The following is a 22,634-nucleotide window of genomic DNA, read 5'->3' on the forward strand; positions in this document are numbered from 1 at the left end:
AGGATCTGAAACTCTAAGGTGTTTTAATGCATCTACGTGATTTGTATGCAAAGTGTGTACATTTTGTGGTGTTTATTTCAGGGTAAAATAGCAAATTTCCAAATGTTACAGTACTGCCTGGGATGCTCTGCTTTGAAATACTCTMTTAGGAGCTAATAGAACACTGGAGACTGTATGGTTTGTCTACRCATTTTTTGTCCTAAAGGGGTGTTGTCACACATTCTTAGGGAACACAGGTATTTGCTCACTAACTTTCAGAGGCTTCTTGTTCTCAAAATCTTTTGACTTGTAAACTCATTGATACTGTGCATCAAGAAGGGTTAATTTTCTGTCATAGGTTGACCATCTAACCTGATCTTTTATTGATCTAAAACTGTTTCTAAAATACTGCATGTTTAATTAAACRGGGGAAAAAAGTTTGTTCATTCATATTTCCTGTATCTGGAGTGTGATTTTCTCTGAAGGTGGGCAAATAATGTGACAGGAGTGGAGTCAGTTCAGTGACTTCTGACTTCAACAAGAAGCATGGAAAATATTCAGGAGAAAATTAAAACTTATTTAGAGTGTTCAAGCATCTTGACTAGCAGTGCAAAGTGAAGCCCCTACTGAAACCTCTTACTCCCCCAATAATGTGACATTACAGAAAATAATGTCTTTACAGAAAATAATGTCTTAACAGGGAAGTTTTCTTGAGGTTGTAAGATGAGTAATTAACAGATTAATACTACTCTCCCTGCTTACAGTAGTGGTCCTGTTATTAAAAGTTGAGGTATGAGCTTATAAGTTCACTAGAAACAGGAGCTTGGTGTAAGTATTATTTGGTTCTAAAAAGTTAATAGTTAGGAGTAWTTCCCACTCGCCCTTGGAATTTGAAGGAAGTACTTACTCAGACTGTAATAATTAATGCAAAACACTTACGTTGTGTTCAAAGTATTCTAYGGGAAATTATTATTACCCCAATTAATTTAAATGAAGATATCTCTGTTTAGAGCTTAGCAACTGTCCACATTTCAACTRTATTAATAATTATTAGGATTAGCATAGATCTTGACCCTCATTTATTTGTGTTCAGAAACAAAGCCATGTAAGAGTCGTTCTATAATGAAAATTAAAAGGCCAAGCAATAACATTAATGTTCTTTTAAATAATTAATTTTAATGTGTGGAAGTGTGAGCAATAAATGTTTTATTGTAAACCCTGATGCRGTAATTAATCCAAGCGATTAGGACCTAATTGCATGTTCATAGTAAATGTTGTATTTGCTGTGAAAGACATTCTGTTGCAATTGTGGTTCTGGGGATAGACTTGTGAGAAGAGCGATATTTAACACACTCACTTGTAACTTTGTAAGCTTTTGAAAGAAATACTTCCTTTATTATTATGGCAATTATGTTTTTAGTTCTTCTGAGTTTTTAATTGCACTATGCACTTAATTTTACGCAGCAGTGGTGCTTAAAATGAAAGTAAACATAAGGATATCTAGGCTGTTTAAAATCAGCCAGGAAGTACCTTGGGGAGTGGGAGAGGTATTTGTTTTATTCATCATTTACACCTTAATTTGCAAATAATCTAAGTCCTGCTATTTCATRAAGCTGGTCATCTGTTTCATGCAAAGAACAAGTCATCCTGTGGAAATTGTTGATTTCAGATGCCCTGGCTGTGCTTTGGAAAGCCCTATCATGCACTATATGAATTCACATCTCAGATCTCCGCTRCAGCTTTGGAGCTGCTGCAGGATTTTATTGATAGATTGATGGAGTCCTCTTCTTAATATTTTTTTTGGGGGGGGCAAAATTACATTTTTGAAATATGCTGTGTGCTTTTATGGTTCTGTATAGAGCTCAGTTTTGCACATGGCGAGCYTGCCTTGTTTAAACAGACTCAGTTAAAGGATGAGTTAGCATTTGAACAGCACTATAAACTTCAGAAATCTTTCGAGTTACCACTTGATCATTTCTCTTTTCTCTTCATACCTACCATGCTACATATTTCTGATGATATGATCTTTATTAGTGAAATAATATGCTCTTTCTTTGGGGCTCTTGAAATATGTTCTAACGATGATGGTAATGACTTTGATTAATATTTAATCCCCATGCTGCTATGTTCTTATAAATTACAAGATCTCAGAGGTAGTTTGGGGGAGGGAAGAAAGGTTTCCAGGATTAGAGTGCTTAGGGAGAAACATACCTATATTTCATTATACCTTGTATCTGCTTTCTAACTTGAATTTTTAAAAATGAAACGTCTCATAGCATARCCACATTGTTGACAGGGAAATCTGCAAGACTGGTTTATTTTCCAAGGCACTGGACTCATTCTTGTGTTTGTTTATATTATGTAACTGTTGCATTCCTCTGCATCACCTGGGGATCCTGACACTGAGGGCACAGGTATATCAGTGTGTACTAGTACAGAGTAAGAGCTTGGTGAGACTTTTTTTTTTTCTTTTTGACACCCAGTCAGTCAGTGGTGATTATCTGCTAATATAACAATGGTCAGTCTCTCTCTGAGTGTTTCTCTCTCTGAGTGTTTAACCTGTATTCATAAAACAARCCACTGGGCTGATACAAGCACATTCAATTAAGGAAATACTCCTATTTATTCTCTTCCTGTTCAAGGCTATTTTAACAAGCAAGAAATATGCTTGTTTAAAGTATTTGCTTAGAGAGCTTTCAAACTGAGGATTAACTGTCTAGAGAATTAGAAATTCTCTATGCATTTGTAGTTACATAGATTCTCTCAATTTACTAATAACTGTAAATATTATGTACACACCAAACTTGAATGAATTCAACATATGGCTGATGTTTACATAATTTATGAGATGCCACATTATATTAATGGAACTAGCCATATACAAAAAAGCAAATGTTGCACAATCATCAAGGGCCTAAATTAACCATACCTTATTCTGTGCTTCCTGAAGTGAGTATTTGCCAGGACAAGGACCCTGAGATTGTGCTCAAAATTTTGGCAATTAAGAATGAATATMATTGTTCCAGACATCATCAGTAATATTGTTGCCAATTTTTAGAATTCTGGAATTATTTAATTAAACAATAAAAAGGATGTCTGAGTCTACTTTTTGATCTACAAACATTATCCTCATATTAATAGATGAGTGACAAACCTAATGAAGAGTTAATTTAGAAGGGTGAAAGGTGAAAGAAATAGTATTTCACTTTAATCAGCAATTTAACAATTTTTAAGATGCATGGCTTTCTCAGTAAGGATTAAATTGGTTTTCAATGAAGAAAAAGTGTKGCAAAGTGGTTCTGGGATAGTAGGAGAAATGAAGTGGCTTGTTCTTTATCATAGCTTGCTTGATTTGCAGCTTATATTTTATTGATGGTAATACCCTATACTCTATAATACCTTTCARCACAAAAATTCAGTCATTTCAGTAATGTTAAGTAATTAAACCTCCCACTGGTTCTTGCAATGGAGGTATATTTATCATTATAACTATTTTGCAAGTGGGTAAACAGAGGCAAAAGAGGTTGAATTATTAATCAAAGTAATAAAATCTCTGGGCTCCTTTCTCCCAGATGATGTTTAGTACTTCCTCCAAAATTTTGTTATAAATTCGGTATAATTGAATGTATACATCTTACTCTCTGAGTTTAATAAACTCATGTAAAACTATATACATATTTTTTTAGAATTTTAGAGAGCGTATTTGAGAAGTGCTTTTTCACAGAGGGGCAGATTACAGGGAGCAATGTCAAACCAAATTCTTAAGCTCATTTTGGCAAGATGAATTAAGATCTTAACTAACTTTGTACTTGTCAGGGAARCAGAATTTCTTTATTTGGGATGACATTTTTCTGCACCAAAAGCAGGTATATTACTGCTCTCTAATATGTGTTACACCTCGTTGTTAAAGTTCTCATCTACACACTCTGTGAGTACACACCTCATAAGTAAAGTCACACAGTTATTTTGTCTGAAATAKGGTTTGGAACAACTCTTGGAGAGTACCAAATTTAATCAATAGTAATCAGAATTGAAAAGTATTTCCAAGCTGATTAAAATTAAAACTAGTTTGATAATATATGCATAAAATAATTATTTTTGTTAACATGCAAAGCCAGATAGTGAAGGTTTTTCTACTCATAGATACAAATATGGCAGCAATGAGAGTTCACTTCAGCAACAAAGAAGCTGTTCACGTCTGAAAGCAATCCTCTCCTTCTGACATGTTGGCACCATCATAGAGGAAAATGTCATGGTCAATATAAGCACATTTACTGACAGTTAGGTTTTTTCCTATGTTCCTGAAAACTGTTTGAAACTTGGCTTTTATCGAAAACAGAAACACTGGCCACTCAGAATGATAAAACAATAGTTTATGGCTTAGTCATTTTCCAGTTATAAAGCAATACTTTCATAAAAATAAACAATGCATACAGGAACAAGCCAAAACAATTACTCAGARAAATTGTTGCATTCTTGCTGTCCTTGCTCCCTGATTTAAAACAACTGTCTCCAGTAGGAACTGGACAAAAAGCAATGGGTTTTGTTTCATTAAGTAACTGCCTGCTGATCGCTACGAGATAAAATATRCTTCAAAAATGTAATTGATATTGTTTACATCCTTTCTGAATTCCTACATTACCTATTACAGGAAGAACAGGTACATAGATTAAAATAATGTTCCTGTATTTCACTAATTTACAGACTGAACATTTCCCTASTGGATAGTTATAAAGAGCTTTTGTCCTTTCTAGAGAAAGTAAAATGCTACTTTAAAGCACAAGCACYTTTATTAGTAAAGGTCATGTTGATTATTTAATTTATGGGAGTTTTTTAATTGTTTCTGGAGGRTTTTTTCCCCTGTAAATACTGTATTTTGATATCTGTATCATCATGACTTTACTGTTGTAGCTCAGTAAAGAAAATTATTTAACAATAATTTCAAGCAGGAACAGGTTACAAGTATAAATGCTCAAAACTCAGAGATTCGAGAGGTAAGGAGTCAATAAATCTGCTAACTTGACAGTCTTGCACATTCCAAGTAATGTGCTCAGATGTTTCAGTGCTAAAGGTAGTTTTTAAATTGTTCCCTGCTCTTTTAAACTCACACAAGTACTRTAACAGATGAAGAGCTTTTGCTCTATCATTCCAAGAAGATTCCTTCTGGTTCCTGTTCTGAGGGAAGATGATTTCATTGCCATGTCTCACAGTGGGTGGGACATGGGCTGCACCCCATCTGTGCTCAGGCAGTTCGGAGGCTGGAACACAAAAGTCTTTGAGACTCTCCTGGTTGTAAGAGCACCTGGAAACCTTGTGTAAGTTCTTCCATCTGGAGCAGTTACCTTGGGCTTCATTCTCCATCTCAAGAACTGCCATGTGTTGCAGCCTCACTCTTTCCAARCCCTGGAATTTTTGCTAGACTGCAGCAGATGAGACTGATGGCAGAGCAGAGCTGAGGGATTCCTCTTCTGCCCAAGTGTGTGGCTTCAAGTCTCTTTGTGTACAGAACATTAACTTAACCAGGTCCAAAAGCTCTGACTTGGTTGTGTCTGTCATGTAATGGAGCAAAGTCTCTTTGGCACCTCAGCACTCTCACTGTCTCRCTGGAACTGCCAGCACACTCAAAGTTAGATGATTTCTGTAGGGCTTTACTGAATCACAGTATTTATCAGGACTGTCACTACGTAACTGTCAAGCTTTCTGTGTGCCTGAAGAATTCCACCCTTTGGATGGATGAGACTGTGATGTCATCATAATTGCATTTTTATGTAAATTCTTGCTATAAAATAATTCTGGATTAAATGATGTGTTCCTTTCCTGTTGGCAGAATATAATTTGTCTTAAATGGCAGCAGACTGTTGTATCTGTTTTCCTGAAAGTTAAATATTTTGATTCCCACTTACAATTTATTGATTTTACATTGTTACCAAGTGGCATTCCAAAATCGTGGTTCAAAATCCTGTCATTCACATGATAAAGTTATTTTCATTTCTGCAGATGGGAGTGGCAAGGAAAGTGGAAGAGCTAGAGGGGGCAAATGCAATTTAGCAGGTAGCAGATTTGAAAGCAATCCTAATTTTTATTATYTCTGTATGTTCTTGAGGCAGTATTGCTTCTGTACTATTAAACAATAATAAATCMCAAATTGCAAGGCTGTTGTTATCATCTTGCCCTGCACTTGTTTAGAAATAGTAACTTGGGGGAAAAAAATCGTGATTCTTGTTGTGCAAACATTCCATGCACATAATCTAGACGAATTTGTGAGCACAAATTCAATATAAGGCAAGGCTTCTCAGCTTGGACAGAACACCTTATACAGAATTGCATTCACTAAAGCCAGAGTTGTGCTGGTTTCATGAGGTCACCTCTTCAACACTTTCTGTTTCTCTGCTGCTGACACTTTTGACACCCTTAATTTGCTGCCCTCACATCTGCTATAGCTAGTGCTGTAAGAGCTTAGTGTAGGTCAGAAAAAACCTTGTGTGTCTGTGTATAATAAAAATGAGAGAGGTGGCTTACAAGACAAATTACTGGTGTGTAAACTCACCAAATCCTTCCAATAATGCCAGTGTCTACAAAAAAAAAGTAATGTAAAAGACTACACAGCATTCACAGTACCCTTGCAAATCTTATAAGACACAACAAAGAATTCCAGAATATTGTAAAAGTGAAATTAATAGAATATTCTCTGTTGACTTTGTCCACTGCTGTTGTGTGCATCTTACTGATTTTAAAAGCTCTTAAGTTACAAGCAACTGTGACTTCCATAGCCATGTGTCTGCAATACATGATTTTTTCTTGTTTCTTCCTTTTTGTTTCTTTCTCTCCCACAAGCAAAATGGTGTTTTTCTCCCACCAAAGGACTGTATTTAAGTAAAAGGACAGTGCATAAGAATGGTATCACTTTGTGCACGTGTGCATACCAACACATATATACATTATTCAGCCTCCCATTCTATTTTCCTGGTGTGTATTTTGGTTCAGCCTTTCCCTCTGTCTTGTACAATGGTACCTTCCTCCTGGCATAGAAAAGACACTCATTACATTTTGAGCAGCAGAAAATAGTGGCATATCATGAAGCAGTAGCATCTGGTATAGTCAGTCTCTATCAGCACACGCCAAAGGAATGCTGTGTTCTGCTAATATATCTGATAGGCTTTAATGTTTCATAGGTTTTCTTAGCGTACAGTATTGCTGCCTTTCACTTTCTGTGATGCACTGCCCAATTGTCACATGCCCTTCTATTACAGAGCCATTAGGATTGAAGGCACCTTTAAGATCATCAAGTCCAGACATCCACCCATCACGACCCCTGTTACCCCTAAATCACATCACTCAGCACCAGATCCTGATGCCTCTTAAGCAGCTCCAGAGATGGTGACTCCCCCACATCCTGGGGCAATCTATTCCAATGYCTGACCATTCTGACATTGAAAAAAAAATTCTAATGTCCAGTCTTTGCCTGCCCTGTCTCATCTTTAGGCCATTTCCTCTTGTCCTCTGTGTAGGCACAATAGAAGAGACCAGTCCCCAYCTCACTGCAATCTCCTTTCAGGGGGTTGTAGAGGGCAGTGAGGTGCCCACTGTGCCTCCTCTTGAGACTGAATAAACCTAGCTGCATCAGCCATTCCTGTAAGACAAGTTTTCTAGACCTTTCACRAGCCTTATTRCCTYTCTCTAGACACACTCCAGCACCTCWRTGCCCTTTCTGAAGTGTGGGGCCCAGGAGTGAAGGCTGTACTTGACATGTGGCCTCACCAGTGCCAAGTACAGAGGGACAGTCACTGTCCTGGTCCTGCTGGCCACACTGTTCCTGACACAGGAGATGTCATTTGCCTTCTTGACCACCTGGGCACAGTGCTGGCTCAATATTGATGCTGTCMACCAGCATCCACCATCTTCACAGAGATATATACATACGCAAGAATTTCATTTTTCTATGCACTCTACATTTTTCAGGCTGTTGGAATTTCTGTTTGTTAACTGTCTCATCCTTTGATTACAGGTATTTTCCTCGTGGTTTTTTTAAGTACCTTTGGGTTTTGAGGGTATATAGGATGTCAGAATTCTCTGRAGTAGTCTAAGGTGTGTAGGTGGGCATAGAACACCTTCTGAGGAGCCTCTTAACCTTCGTGTTAGTGGGAATAGAACTTCCTACTAGTAAAATGCAAGATTTTTTATACGAGTGATACAGGATACAGTTATTCTCCCACTCAAAGCTAATGCTGTCCGACAGTTAATTGCTAGAGCAGGTAGCAGTAGCTGGCGTAGGTATTCCTTTGTRTACATCTGTCTGGACCAAAAGCAGTGGCAGCTGCAAGAGCCTGCAGGCTGAGTCTCTAAGGAACTCACAGAGCACCTTTGCTCTGAATCACAGTGAGATAGAGAAAACCTCATAATATTAGAAAACCTGTTTGTTTTCAGGGAATTCATTCCTGTACACRATTGTAGAATGCTGGAGTAGGGTGATCTGTGGCTTGTCTAGTTGTAATTTAAACTTAGGAAGCTGGGTTGCTGTAACTACTCTGGTCATAGATGCATGGAATTCCACTAAAAGTAGAGAAGTCAATTTGAATACTTGAAGAGAGGGGTTGAATTAAGTTTCTTTAAATTCATATCTGTTCAGGTCAAATTTTATACTGTTTCTCCCTCCTTTGTTAATTGTATTGTGTGGATTGTACTGCTACAACTTTGTTTTGCAAAGAAATGTTAAACTTGGTAAAGAGTTGCTATACACAGAACTCGTAATTTCTAGATATTTTAATGTCAAGCAGTTATTTAAATAAAAATATAAACAAGGTCATGGAAGAATGCAATTAAATGGCAGAAGCAATTTTTAAGACACCCAGAAGACAGAGCTATAGCCTTTGAGATTTCCTGGCCTTTACTTTGCAGGATCTGAAAAGCAAGCTCTCCTATCTGTATCTCAGCACTTTTATGTTGCCTTTCCAAGGAAAAGGGAGTTGGATGCGGGCCTGAGTTAGATCTCATGGGGCTGGTGTTCTGCACCTTAAATTACAATCAGATGTATTTTGGTTCAGATGAAGTTTTCAGCCTGCAATTGGTAAGAAGCCTAATTATTTGACCAGGTTACTATTTACGTAGACCACTGTAGAGCRATCTGTCATTTATCCAGTGCTGGCAACACGTTACTCTTGAAAGTTTTTTATTTTGTGTTTGGAACAGTTGTTTAAAAATCCATCTCTGTTCATTAACTGAAAAACTAAAAGATGGTAGAGATTGCTATGGAGATGAGAAGTTACATAAACTGTTCATTTTAATTCTTCAGAATGTAAAAATAGCAAAGAAGTTTGGATGTTTACAGGCTTCCAGTCATTCAGGGTACTGACTATCTCCACAACAGGCGTAAGATTCTTGTGCCCTTTGGACTTTGATTGTCAAGTAGCAAATCATGCCCAGATTTTGAAATCAATCGTGTATTTGTTAGACTGTAGAGTGTGCAGTAAGGAGAAATAAATATATACACTCTCAAAGTAATTAATCTGTAGACTTACATTATTTTTTCCAGTGAGAAGAATGCCTGAAATGATCTGATAACTGAAGTATGCAGGATTAAAATACAGATTTTCTGTGATTTAAAGACATAATCACATAGATAAAAGCTGGAAAATGACGCTGTTTCACTGTTCCACCTTTTGAAGTGTCATGRTGGTGAAGTTATAAATAGGACTGAGATGGTGTTTTATTTGTCAGACTCTCCTCAGGGTTGTTTATTACTGTGCCTTGGACATAATCTCTGGCCTTAAATTTCACATGTGCTGCTCGTGCTTGAAAATTGCYATTATTCACTGAATTTAGGGAACAGCTAGTAAAATCTTTCAGAATCATAAAAACAAAACATGCAAAATTTGTATAATTAGTGCAAAGTTTAAGCCTTGGTTAAATTAGTAGCTTAATGAAACTGTAGGGATCTTTAAAGGCTCCTGGAATGCATGTGGTTGAGGTAACCATCTGCAGTGCTAAATTCAAAATGGCAGCCTTGTTCTTCAAGGGTTGAAATCAGCATTYACAATTTAGTAGACAAGTAGTGATCTGTGGAAGTTGATACCTACTTGAGTAGAGTAAGTACAGAATAAAGTACTTTTGGGAGAAGGGGGCACATAAAATATCTATGTGGGAACTTGAAAACCCCTAGGTTTTTTTCTGCAAAACAGTAACAACTGCCACAACATCAGCWTATTCAAGTCCTTTCTTGTAAATGAGGTAATAATGTTTAAGGGATTTCATTTGTCTCCTAGCTGTGTGTAGGGCCATCATACTGGACTTTGGAATAAAGCAGCACAGTCTGATTGACTTTGGTACTATAAAGGGGCATTTAGAATTATAACACATCACATTTCAAAATATGAACATTAGTCTTAGCTGCCATGGGAAAGAGTACTCCATGGAAKGCAGAGGTACGGAATTACATTTCATTTTGAAAGGATGTGATTCTAAGCCTATGCAGATTCTTCATCACCTCTTTAATACCTTCATGGAAAGGTAGTATTTCCCAGAAGTTTTTATCTGTGCACGTGTATGATAAATGTGGGTTGGGAGAGACTTTATAGAAACAGCATGCTTCATGTGGTACCTCATCTAAAATTAGTAACATACATTGATTTGTTTTGATGCTTGCAGGGATTCTTCCTGACAGTGTCACCAGAAGCAGTATTAAAAGTGGCTGCTCAGGCTTCTGCCAGCAACAAGATCTTCAGCTTGAATCTTTCTGCACCATTTATAAGCCAATTCTACAARGAGCCTATGATGAAAGTCATGCCTTACGTGGATGTTCTTTTCGGAAACGAAACGGTGAGTCCTAAGAAAGTCATGCAAGTATTTTTATCTCTTGCACTTGAGTGTCAGAGCCTCAGGCTGGGCCAGGGACAGTTCAGGTTGGACATTAGGAAGAATTTCCTCACTCTAAGAGTTGTCAGATATTGGAACAAACTGCCCAGGGAGGTGGTGTAGTCAGCATCCCTGGAGGTGTTCCAAGGAAAATCTGGACATGGCACTTAGTGCTATGGGTCTAGTTGATGGGGTGATGATTGGTCAAAGGTTAGACTTGATGATCTTGAAGTTCTTTTCCAGCCTTGATGATTCTGTGATTTCTGGTGCACCTTTTTTTGTAGTGGGAATCTGACCATATGAGGTGTCACTAGAAAGTTAAATCTGTGGCCACTGGACTGGGATATTTTAGTAGATGTCAAAGATGTCACTTGATCTGTTAGAGGTTTACAACTTGCTCATTCTAGTAGGAAATACCCAATACAAGGTTTACAACTTGCTATTTCTGGTAGGAAATTCCCAACACCTTGGTGCTTTGTAGTAACTGTCCATGTGCATAATGTACTCACTATGAGTTTAACTCTGCTGGAAGAAAATGTTTGGAGGGAAGAAAACACAATGAGCTTCTGTAACTTGATTCCATACCCATAGTGCTGCTATTAATAGCATCTTCTGTGATGAAGATGACTCTTTGGGGAGAAGTGGGAGGAGAAAACGAAGAAACAGTTGCTTTAAAAGGTTCTCATTGATTTTATGGTGGATGGACTGGTAGTCCATCAAAAGAAAGCTTTTCTTTGCTCTCTTAAGTTGGCAAACAGATTGCATTAAATTCGGTCTGTAAGTCCATTTAATAGGCCAAATTAATTCAGATTTCACTCATCACTTTTTGATTTTTTTTTCACTTTAGAAAGTCATCTTAAATATGTATTAGTTTTCTCAGCAGGAAAAGGTTGAAAAAAACCTTGAAATATGTGACACACTTAGATAAAATGTGRGTTTCTCAAGATAACTGCATGAGTACAGGAAAATTATGGAAATGCAACTTAGTCCTGTCAGTGGTTATTCCTGATTATGAGACAGGGATTTACATGAACATGAGTCAGTTTTTAAACTATTGTCCACATGTCCACATAGGGTTTAGCATTGTTATAGAGATAAGACTTAAAAAGATATAAAAGTACTTACTTTTAAAACAAAGAAAATTGCAATGTTTTTCAATGCAGTGGGCTAAGGAAAACCATTTTAACTAAAGTTAACTATACAGGCACTTTCCAGACATGTTCTTGCTAGTCCAACTGTTATTTTTTTATGTCTTTTTATTAATGCAGTCCTCACAAAGATGGTCTTGAACATTTTTATTTAATAGCAGTATAATCTCAACACAAAAAATTGTATCAGATTTCACAAATTAAATAATACCAAGTCTAGTCAATTTTGGAGYAGAAGGGTTTCATAGAAACTTCTGGGATTAAAACTTGTGGGTGTTTTGTATAAATATTCCTCCACTGACCTATTAGAATAATTCATATCACAGTGGTTCATTAGGTGCTATTTTTCACAGGTTGATACTTTTTGTATATTTATGTGTTTTATAAACTATAACCCACTATACAGGTGACACTCCCATTTCAGAAATTTTATTCAGACTATGTTAATTTTGTCTCTGTCATTTCAATTTGTTATGKTATTATTCACCTGCTGTCATAAAATACTGTGTAGTGCTGATGTGTTCGTTAAAGTTAAAAGACTCCCTGCATTTTTTGTATATAATTTCTGAAGCATTTTGGTGTCTTTCAGGGTAAAAGATACTAATTAAACTTAAGTGATCATCCTTAAACTTGGTAGTATAATAAATATGCATACTTCAGAATACCAGCCTCTTTGTTACTTATAAAAATCATGAAACCCTGGTCATTTTTTAGTCTCAGCTTCCTGCTATATAAGCTGGCTATTGCTGTTTGGAGTTGTTGAAATGCTACTTGCAGTGGATTATTCTCTTGTCTTTCTGTGTGACCATGCTCTTGGCATGCTTTACTCTAGTTTTGAGCAGCTTCTGTGTCATCTCGTTGTCAGTATTTCTCCTCTCTGTATATGGTTTCTGATAAAGAGTAGTTGCAAAACTCAAAGCCCAGTCTGACATCTTCTGCCTTCTAGTAACTTCCTCCCTTGTTTTTGGTGCTTTTTCTTTCCTCTAATTTCAGCTACCAGCACATTCAGGCATTTTTTTTKTGTGTGTTTGTGTATSTTTTGATRGGCCATGAACTACTTCAGCTAGCCAACACCAAATCTTTGYCCATTTAATGTGATTTCCTATTGCTTTTTGCTGTATTTTCCATAAGTGTAAGTGCATAAGTTAACAAACAAGCRAGGCATAGTAAGTGGCATGGTTGTTACTTCATTAGTTGAACAATACTCTTAGACACAATTTTTATTCTTCCCTATATTTATCTTCACATTATAGTCCAATAAAATTCTATTGTTAAGCACTGAGCTGTTTATTTTTTGAGTAATACAAAAACATCCAAGTGCAGCAAAATTCCAAATTGCTGCCATTCCTAAACTAAAAACAATTGGCAAAGTGATTTTAAATTACATCTTCTACTTAAAAATTTACATCTGAATGGAGATTGGTTATTTCAAGTTTCAGCCAGATGGTAATTAAAATGGGCAAGTTATAAACCTCTCAGAATAAATGTTCTAGTTTAGAATGTAAATGCCAGCATACCCCTAACTGCAGTTTAGACACTGAATGCTGCAGTAACATGTATCAATTTCAGCATTAACTCTGTGACCACTGGTGTTTTGATAATTTATTTAAATCTCATTTAAACCTACCTAAACATCTTGTCTTAAATCTTTTATATTTAKTAACGGTACTTCATATAATAAATTTAGTGCAGAACATTCAGAAAAGGAATAATTGTCTGGTCATTGCAGCTAACCAAGTAGGACCATTCTGCAGTCATTATCTAGCAATACATGACTGGAGAACTTGATTATTGTCATTGCTTTTAATTTTTATTAAATTAAGGTTTTTTTAATAGTGTCATTTTGCAAATGGTTCTTAGCAGTAATACCTTCCAAGCTACCATAATCACTGGATAATTAACCTGCCAGGATTAAGCACACTCTACTTTGCCTCAGGATGCTTAACTCTCAAATAAGGTCAATTATCTCCTGATGATAACTGCTTTGTCACAAGTTGCTGCTTAATTCAGCTGTAAAAGCTCACCTTAGAATACATATTTTACAACTCAAAGTAATTTCRGTAACAGAATGGTCAAAAGAGTGAAAGCCTTGGAAGTGGCATCYTTTCACAGAGTTGTAGGAAGTTTCCTACACAGCAATTGTTAGGTAAGTAAAGGAGACTAAACTTGTATGTATCTCTTTCCGTTTTCCCAGTTATGGCTAAATCTTGATGTGCCAGAAATGCWTGACCTAGCAAAGTCAATAATGGGCATTGAATTTCCAATCTCCTGAAAAGATATGAGTTATAATGGCATCTCCTCAGGGAGGGAACTACCTTTAGGGGAATGGTCGGTGTATTTTTGCATATGCAGCTGGATAGCAGTTTCTTCAGAATTTAAGGGACACTGCAAGGCTTTCATATGATTGATTTTTGCATATGGCACCAGTTCATGACTTAAAGGAATATTTATTGATATTGATGTGTTAAAAATCGTCTGGATTCTTTTGCTATGTGTAGACAGGACACCACTCAAAAAATTTAGAATTTAAAAACTGGTGTTACAGATACACTGAGCTCATCTAGTGCTTTACAGCAAAAAACATAAGCCAGTGATATAACTTGAGGTACCCCATGTACAGCGATCAGTAGAAGCTGAGGAGGTCGTGTAGAAGAGAAATTGTGAATTTTTTAGAAGAACAAAATAATAAAGAAAAATAAGATAACAATTATTCTTGGAAAATTGATCCTCTTCCTCTCTAATGTAAAGAGCCGTTGCTTCTAAACATCCAGTCTCTGAACAAATTAATTACAGGATTATAAGCTGAAGTTCTGCAAAGACAGAGCATCTGCGAGCTCTTTGGGAAATTGCTGCTGGTGTGTGTGACAGCAAATGYGCTGAAAAGAAAGCAGGTTGTGTGCAAGATGTGTACATTTTAAGAAGAATTGAGAATAGGTTTAGTGGTGGTTCTGGAGATAGGAATAGTGAGTGTTAAAGAGATGAGTGCGTTTGAATGGAATAAGATATCAAATGGGTCTTGTCATCATTTCCTCTTCACCATTCTACAGGAATGGTACGTTGTGCCTCCTTTATTTGAAGTATTTTCAAGTGAGCCATCAAATACTAACAGAAAGATCCCTACAAATGTAGGTGGTTTGGACAGCAACTTTTAATGCCCTTTGTAAGCTCTTACAAAGTCAATGACATGGAAAATTCTCTTTAATGGCAAGGACAAGCAGTAAATATMAAACTGAGGGTTTGGTTGGATTTTGGTGAGATTAACATGCTCTGGATTTTGAGCTTGCAGGCAGTCTGGAGTTTTGTGCTTATTTTAACTGCGGGAGCGAATGGAAATACTTCTTAGTTTTCTGGCATAAATTGTGTTCAACAAACTAGGATTTACACCTAAATGACAGTTTCCAAACAARTTTGTCTATTCCCTGGCTGTAAAATTTCACTCCACATAGTTTTATGTAATACGTTAAGATACGACACTGAGAACAATCTTCAGTTCCACCTGCAAATTTCCTCTGCTGCATTATCACGTGGGATCAGATTGATACATACAGGCTTAGGAATCTGCCCACAGTCCACAGGAATCTTGAATGAGACATAATCACTTTTGTAAGATAAATGAGACTCATGGTGATTCTTTTCAAATTAGTGTGCATTCATAATAGCATAATTCAGTTGGTTTAAATTTACAGTGTGCAATTCCGACTCTTTCTAGGTGCAGCAGATAGCTTTCCACAGCCAGTATGTCCTTTCGTACTGGTGAGATGTCTGAGTTCCACAAGACTATTAAGAAGTAGTAGTCGGGAAAAAATCAGGTGRCAGATGTAATTTGGTATGTGGAAGAAGGGAAATACAGTTTGACTTTCAATAAATAATGAAAGGGAAGCCAACATTTCAGTCTGTTCTTCAGTATCAGATGGGACCAAGGAGTAAGGAACATAGCAAAAAGGATGGCTGGTCATGCCATAAATATCACTAAGTTGAYATTTCTGTTTGAAGTATTTTCAAGTAAGTATTTACATCTTTGAATGTTTGAAATTATTATTGAAAGGCAAATAATAGATGGTATTTGAAACAGTATTTGAAGAGGCTTTAGTGTACTGCTGACTTACATGTGTTATGTAAATGGCCCTTAAGAAATGGGTTGGTTTTTTTTTTATCTTACTGGACCAAATCTGTATTGAGAGGTTATTTTCAGTCAGTGGTTGTTTGCAAGCTATCATCATTAAGAGTTCAACCTTTAGCTTCTACATCTYTCTTCACTTGGAATTAAATTTTCAGAAACATTAATCATCTTAAATGACATTAAGTTGTGTCAGTGTTTTGCATTTCAGTTCATGTGCTGGTATTTTTTTTCATTGTGCTTTCAGAAGTCCTCAGAAAGTTGCCCCACAGGTGAGGGTAATTATCTTCAGTTCCTAGGCTGGGTGAGAGACTGAGCTTTGCACAGCTCCCTGCAGGGAATCTGTGGTTCACTTAAAAATCGTAGTCAGATATTCTGACCCAGTTTATTAAATACACATGGGAAAAAAATTTGTAAGGAGACATCTCATCTTCTCTTCTATTTTAACTGGTAGAGGTTTTTAAGGTCAGCTGCTGCTGGTGTTTACTTTTCTAAACTGCAGTAAACAGATAGTATTTTTTTTTAAATCCTACATTTTGAGATTTCTGCAGAATCTTTGGAGGGAGCCTGGGAATTAAAAATTGTAATTCTGAATGGAAGAAAAAATAAATACTGTTTTTCTTTGATGTCTTTGTAGAATATCGATGCCTATTTCCTATTATAGGTGTTGTGTTTTCAATTACAGGCCATCTATGGTGTTGTAGTATTGCTCCTTAATTCACAGAATTAACTTGCTCRATAGTGGAATATCTAATGAATTGTGGCCATCTGAAAAATGAGAGGGTCTCTAGCACAAGGGAGGTTTATAATGTCAGTGGCGTGTTCTAAAGATGTGCTGTGGGAAGGATGCTGAAACAGCCCAAGGCTATTTCAGCTGCAGACACTGAATCTGCTGCTTCTTCTCTCCTCTCCTCTTTTTTTTTCCCCTTTTTTTCCCTCCCATGTGAACTGCAGTGGCTCTCTAAGATAAAATGCTTTTAAATCATTTCCCAACCTTGCAGCCGTTTTTGATAAAAGCCCTGTTATCTGAAATGATATGAATCACTGTGGAGTTAACCATACCTTTTACAACAACATATTTTGTTGTGATTCATTCTGTCTCAATTAATCATCTTATTTATCTACATTGTCTCAGCTGCTGCAYTGAAATTCATGAGTAATAAGCATGTAATTATTTTAGTATAGTTTACCTAGTACATTATGAATGAAAGGAAAATTGAGAGCCAAGTATTTAAATTTATATTTAGTGCTGCTTTCAGCTAATGTCTAGCTATTTAAGCAATTTAGGAGCCCTATCTCAAAAAATGTATTTCTTGTTTCCTGTTATGGAAAACAAGCAGGTATTTAGAAGCAAAGCTTATACTTTCCAACAGACTTCACTTTTTTAAACTAAAAATATTTTCTGGTAGTCTCTCAGAATGCTTAGGGATATTTATCCTTCCTTATGCTGTGCAGTGTTGAGATACTTTTAAGACTGTGAATACTGGAGAGTGTGCAGCATAAGACAGAATGTGTCCTGGGAGAGAGGAAGGCAGATTCCACGGTATTTCAGCAGCTTGTGTTTTACTGACAATGATTGATAACCCTTTTCACTTTGTAGCACTTCCCAGAGCATCTCATAACACTTCATAAACATTAAAGCTCAGAATAAACCAATAAGGTGGGTGTGTAGTCTTGACTGTTTTACAGGTGGACAATTGAAAGGTTATGTGCCCAAGGTCATACAGTGAGAGCAGAGTCAGGAGCAAGCAAAATTGAATTCTAACTCTTTTCTTCAGTTAAGTGTCCTAAAATGTTGTCAGCTGCTGAATACATTTTGGACAAAACTCATCTGTCTGAATGAAAAGACCTGCAGAACGTGGCTTTCAATTTTCAGTGTAATATTAATGTGTCTGAAAGCCTTTTAAAGGTAAACTACATAGGCCTTTTAATAATCAGATCACTGGGGTGAAAAATGTATAACATATAGTATCTAATATATAATTTAAGAACTGCAAAAATAAGAGTATGAATAAAACTGAGTTACACAGTTGATATGAACAAAAGGAATAAAGGCAGAAATGTTCACAAAAACATCATTAAATCAGTGTGAATTCAGGACTTTTCAGTTTCACAGAGATATTTGCAGATAACAATGTAGGTGAAAAATATATGTTACTATCAAGGTTTGTTTTCCAGTGCAGCTAAGGTTAATTCAATGCCTCCACATTTCAGGCCCTGTTTGGGGCAGATGTAGCCAGTTTCTGATTCAGAGTATTGTTAGGTTATTCTGAAGCCTCTTATGCCAGCATACACTGGGGATTCTCCTCCTGTTACACAAAGTCCTTACAGTGGATTGTAAGGCTGCAGTGCCATGTTGTCCCCATGAATCTCATCTCAGTGTGAGCTGATGCAGACCTCTCTCACCTGCYCTTATCACATGATGTCATCTGCTTGCTTTACTCAGATTTAGCAATTTTTCATCCAKAGCAAGAGTGAGTTCTGTGGGTCAGACTGCTGTTAATCACTGAGCTGGTCTGACTTTCTCAGGCARCACAGTCACTAGATCTGATTAGATGAGAGGGTAATACATGGTGGTACAAAGGACTTGGAAAGAGAAAGCCTGGTAACTTCTCCGTTTGATAAGATAARCAGCCAATGCTAACGGGTCTCCCAGGCAATACAGCAAAGAAACACTGTCATTGACTGCCTTAAATGTTATTATGCATAGATAAGTTGTWTATTAGCTGTAAATGTTCTTGGACTGAGGCTTTTGTATAAAAGAGACCGTTTTTGCCTAAAGTGTATGTATTAATACTCCTTGTGCTTATAAATTTGAGTCTGAACAAAAAATTCTTGAAAGGGGAGAAGAGGGAAGGATAGTGAAGGAGACAGTAGTCTAAGTACATGCTGATGTTTAAAATCTTGAAAACATGGTTTTGGGGTTTTGGAATAGAATTGGCAATACCATTATTATGTTAACCTATTTTTCTGTACTATTACATAGCACTATTTTTTCAAAACTGCAGTTTCAGCCTTGTTCGTTTTCTCATGTTATCTTTCTCTGTCAACACCTTCCTTCACTCTGTTTATATAGCTCATATAATATTTTTATTCCCTCAAGAGGGTTTCACATCTTATTACAAATCAATTAACTAGTTTCATTTTTCTGGTTTTGTTCAACAAAGCAGAGCAAAAATARGCATTTGAACCCTCTTTTCTTTCCTGTTAGCGGTATAATCTTCTGTTACCGGGATTTCTACTGTACATTTTATAATAAATTTAACCCACTGATGTTTCCTTAAGACTATAGAAAAGTCGCTATGTGTAAGTAAATTAATTCAAAGAGATTTTTCCTTCATGCAGTRACATGCACATTGAGGGTATTTAGAATGGACTTATGCTAAACTAGTGCTGATTAAAATATATTGATTTTTTAATTATAATTTGGAGCTAAGATGATATTGAATGGAAAGCTATTCATGCACTATATTATGAAGCATATGAAATGGGGCATAAATGTAAATAAGRGTTGCAAAATATTTTGCTAATTTTAATTTTTTTTTCAGAGTTTTCTTAAAAGCAAAAAATACTTATTGAAAAAGAAATAGAAAAAMATATGATTGCAGCATACGTAAAATACTTGAAGAGAGATAAAATCGTCCATGGCTTTCCCAAAGGCATTAATTGATCTCTAAAACCTTGCCTTATTTATAAACTTAAGCCACTCCTTTTATAACATCCTTTGGGTGATAATTTTGCAGCCACATCAAAGTGTCTCCTTAAGCTGTATTTCCAGGTTTAATGGTCATATTCTGAATTACAATACCATTTGTTTAAGTATTGACCTCCCAGAGAAGCAAYGTGGAGAAATTGCTTTGCTCTCTTAAATTTTTGTTCTAAGTTAACAGAACTTATCCCTCCTAGTCACTACATTTGATTTTTTTTTATGGTTCTCCAGAGAAATGATTCATTAAACCTGTGCTTTACTAAAACTTCTGCTAATCCATGTGCAATAAGTAATGTCAAAATGTTGCTCATTAAGTCCTCAGACCCTCCCTTAACTCMTCATATTCTGTGTCAAAACCAGCAACACAAGCAACCACGTGAGGGACACCAGCATCACCAGTCAGTTTGCTTTCTGTGCTAGAGTGGTTTCCAGGTGAAGGAGCTTCCATCTAAAGGATACAATTGTAGCAGATTAATGACAGGGACAGGAGAAATTTTGAAATGCATAAACCTCTCTGTTTCTTGGTCACGTTTCTAGCTGTGTACTCTGGACTTTTAATTCTGCGAACAGTTGTGTCCATCATCTTCAGTTTCTTTTATTTGGACACTGTAATTTCAAAGGTAGAAAGTTTCTTTCTCCCACCCACAATTAAGGAGAAGGACTTGCCCTCCCCTTACAAAGGAACCAGCCCTCAGCTTGTAMTTCTGTCCCAGTTCTTGAGCTAGGCCACAGCAGGGCTGTGCTTTCGATTAGCAAAAAACTTTAGCATTTGAGAAACCCACTTGAAGTCAAAGGGGTACAAGTTCCAATGGAAGACCCTCAGGATCCCCAGCTAACCTATTCTTTGTGATACTTATCAAGTTGTTCTGATGTTATCAAGGTATAGCCTTGCTAGCTGAATAGGCTGTTTGAAGATGTCTCAAGTATTTCTGGAGTTAGGAATTTTACTTGAAATTTTTCTGATGCTGAAAATTGATGGATCTCAAGTCAAGGGAAACTCACTATTTTTGTTGAGAACTGGAGAAATTCTACTTCTTCATTTTATTCTTCATTCTTCATCAATGATCTTGGTATTATTGTCCTGTGAGTCTAAGCCAGTCTTCAGGTGTCAATCAACAGCATGTTTGTTCCTCTGTGGCTGTTCTTCTTAAGGATTCTGATTTTGAAAATCTGAGAGGCCAAGCTACGGACAGTATTTTCTATCCAGGGCAGGTAAGAACCTCACAGAATTAGGCTTTCTTTAGGAGCTCTTTTAATAAATCATGTTTCTGCTCTGGGATTCCTCTGAGAGACTAGGGCATGTTTATTTTGTCTGTCAGACTGTTGACCTCTCCAGGTTATGCAACACTCTTCTAAGATTTTTTTTAAAAACTGAAATTTTCATGAGAAATTATGTTGTAGCCATAAAAYGTGTTGTTGGGGCAGTCCTGATTGCTCTGTAAGGAGGACCTCCCTGCAACTGGAAAAATAGATGAAATTTCATGGAATTGCAGGTATCTTTTACCATCAGTTTACCTGGTTTTATTTAACCTTCTTTGAAACATGGTTGGGCGGTCAGATGGTCTTAACACACAATATTTGCTGTGTGTTATTTTGGAGCAGCTATGATTAACATGTCTTTTTCCTCTCGTTGGAATTTCTACTAGAGCAGGAGAGTACATCTGTGAGTGGTCTTGGACACGTACCAGTTTCAAATAAATGGATCAGTCAATTTAAATTCTGCATATATAGTTGCCAAACACTATGCATTTGATTTGAACATCAAAGTAAATGCCAGATTTGGATGGAGCTGCATCTTGGTATATGTGAATTACGATAATGAGTCAAACTACTGAATCGCACTGCTTAAAAAAGAACACTCATCATCTGGAACCAAATTSCTTTCTTCTAGAATCTAAACTCATGAAAAGAACTGAAGAAGTACATAGCCTTATGCTGGCCAGTTGTAACCCTTCTCTGAACAAGCRTTACCTGAGAGCTGGGTGGACACACTTAGGGGCATTCTGAACTGTGGAATGGTGAGAGGTGGACCCGTTACTTAGACCCATGGAAACCCTAAGTTTCAGGAGTCCATATTAACTGTATTTGCATATGAGTTCCTTTAATATTTCAAACAAGAACACTGTGTCCCAGGGTGAGTGATACATGTATATGTTTTAGGCAGAACAAGCTAAAACCACGATGAAAGTGTTAAGTGTGTTAAGATAATCTTCAGCAGTGTTCTTGGAAAAAATTTTAAGTCTGCAAGGGAGTGACAGTGTAACCTGTCCCAGAGTTATCTTTTCATTAAGGTAAGGATATCAGGTGTCTTAGGGGAAGGTCTTCATTGTAACAGATTTTATTCAASCCATACCCATTCATTTTTTTGCCTCTTCAATTGGACTTGGTTATTTTAGGAACTTTAATGTCAATTATTACTTTCTAACCATGCTTCACCTCTGCTATTCTTAGACAACAGTTTCTCTTTATTGTTAGTTGAATTTGAAAAATGCACTGTGGAAAATAYTACAGCATAAATTAACAGAAGTTAGTTACTTTGGAGGGCATTTACATAGATATAGTGAAAAAAGAGTAGGAAATAGATTAATAAGCAATGTTATTAGACCAGGGAYGTGCTTAATTCAGGAGTAAGCTATACAGACATTCATGTGGATGTTGTTCAAAGAAACAGCTTTTAGAACAGTATCTCATGTAATGTAACACAAAGAAAACTCCTTAATTTTTCTATTTTAAAATCTTATGCATTCAATAATACTGTAATGATTTCAGTGTTAGGTGGATAGAGAGAACTGGGTAATTTATATAATATGTAGCAAGGTTTCAAATGAATTTT

General features: G+C 36.5%; 1 protein-coding gene across 1 annotated transcript in view; it reads left to right on the forward strand.

Annotated features, from left to right (window-relative positions):
* The first annotated feature begins 8,968 nt into the window (after window positions 1–8,968).
* LOC130579240 (adenosine kinase-like) overlaps window positions 8,969–22,634 on the forward strand; it is a 79,275-nt gene continuing 65,609 nt past the window's right edge. Inside the window, exons 1-2 of the mRNA XM_057375882.1 lie at window positions 8,969–9,043; window positions 10,621–10,791. Of these exons, the coding sequence (XP_057231865.1) occupies window positions 8,969–9,043; window positions 10,621–10,791 (246 nt within the window). The remainder of the gene's footprint in view (window positions 9,044–10,620; window positions 10,792–22,634) is intronic.

Source organism: Malurus melanocephalus, unplaced genomic scaffold, assembly GCF_030028575.1.
Source record: "Malurus melanocephalus ecotype Western Australia unplaced genomic scaffold, MMel_1.1 scaffold_261, whole genome shotgun sequence".
Classification (NCBI taxonomy): domain Eukaryota; kingdom Metazoa; phylum Chordata; class Aves; order Passeriformes; family Maluridae; genus Malurus; species Malurus melanocephalus.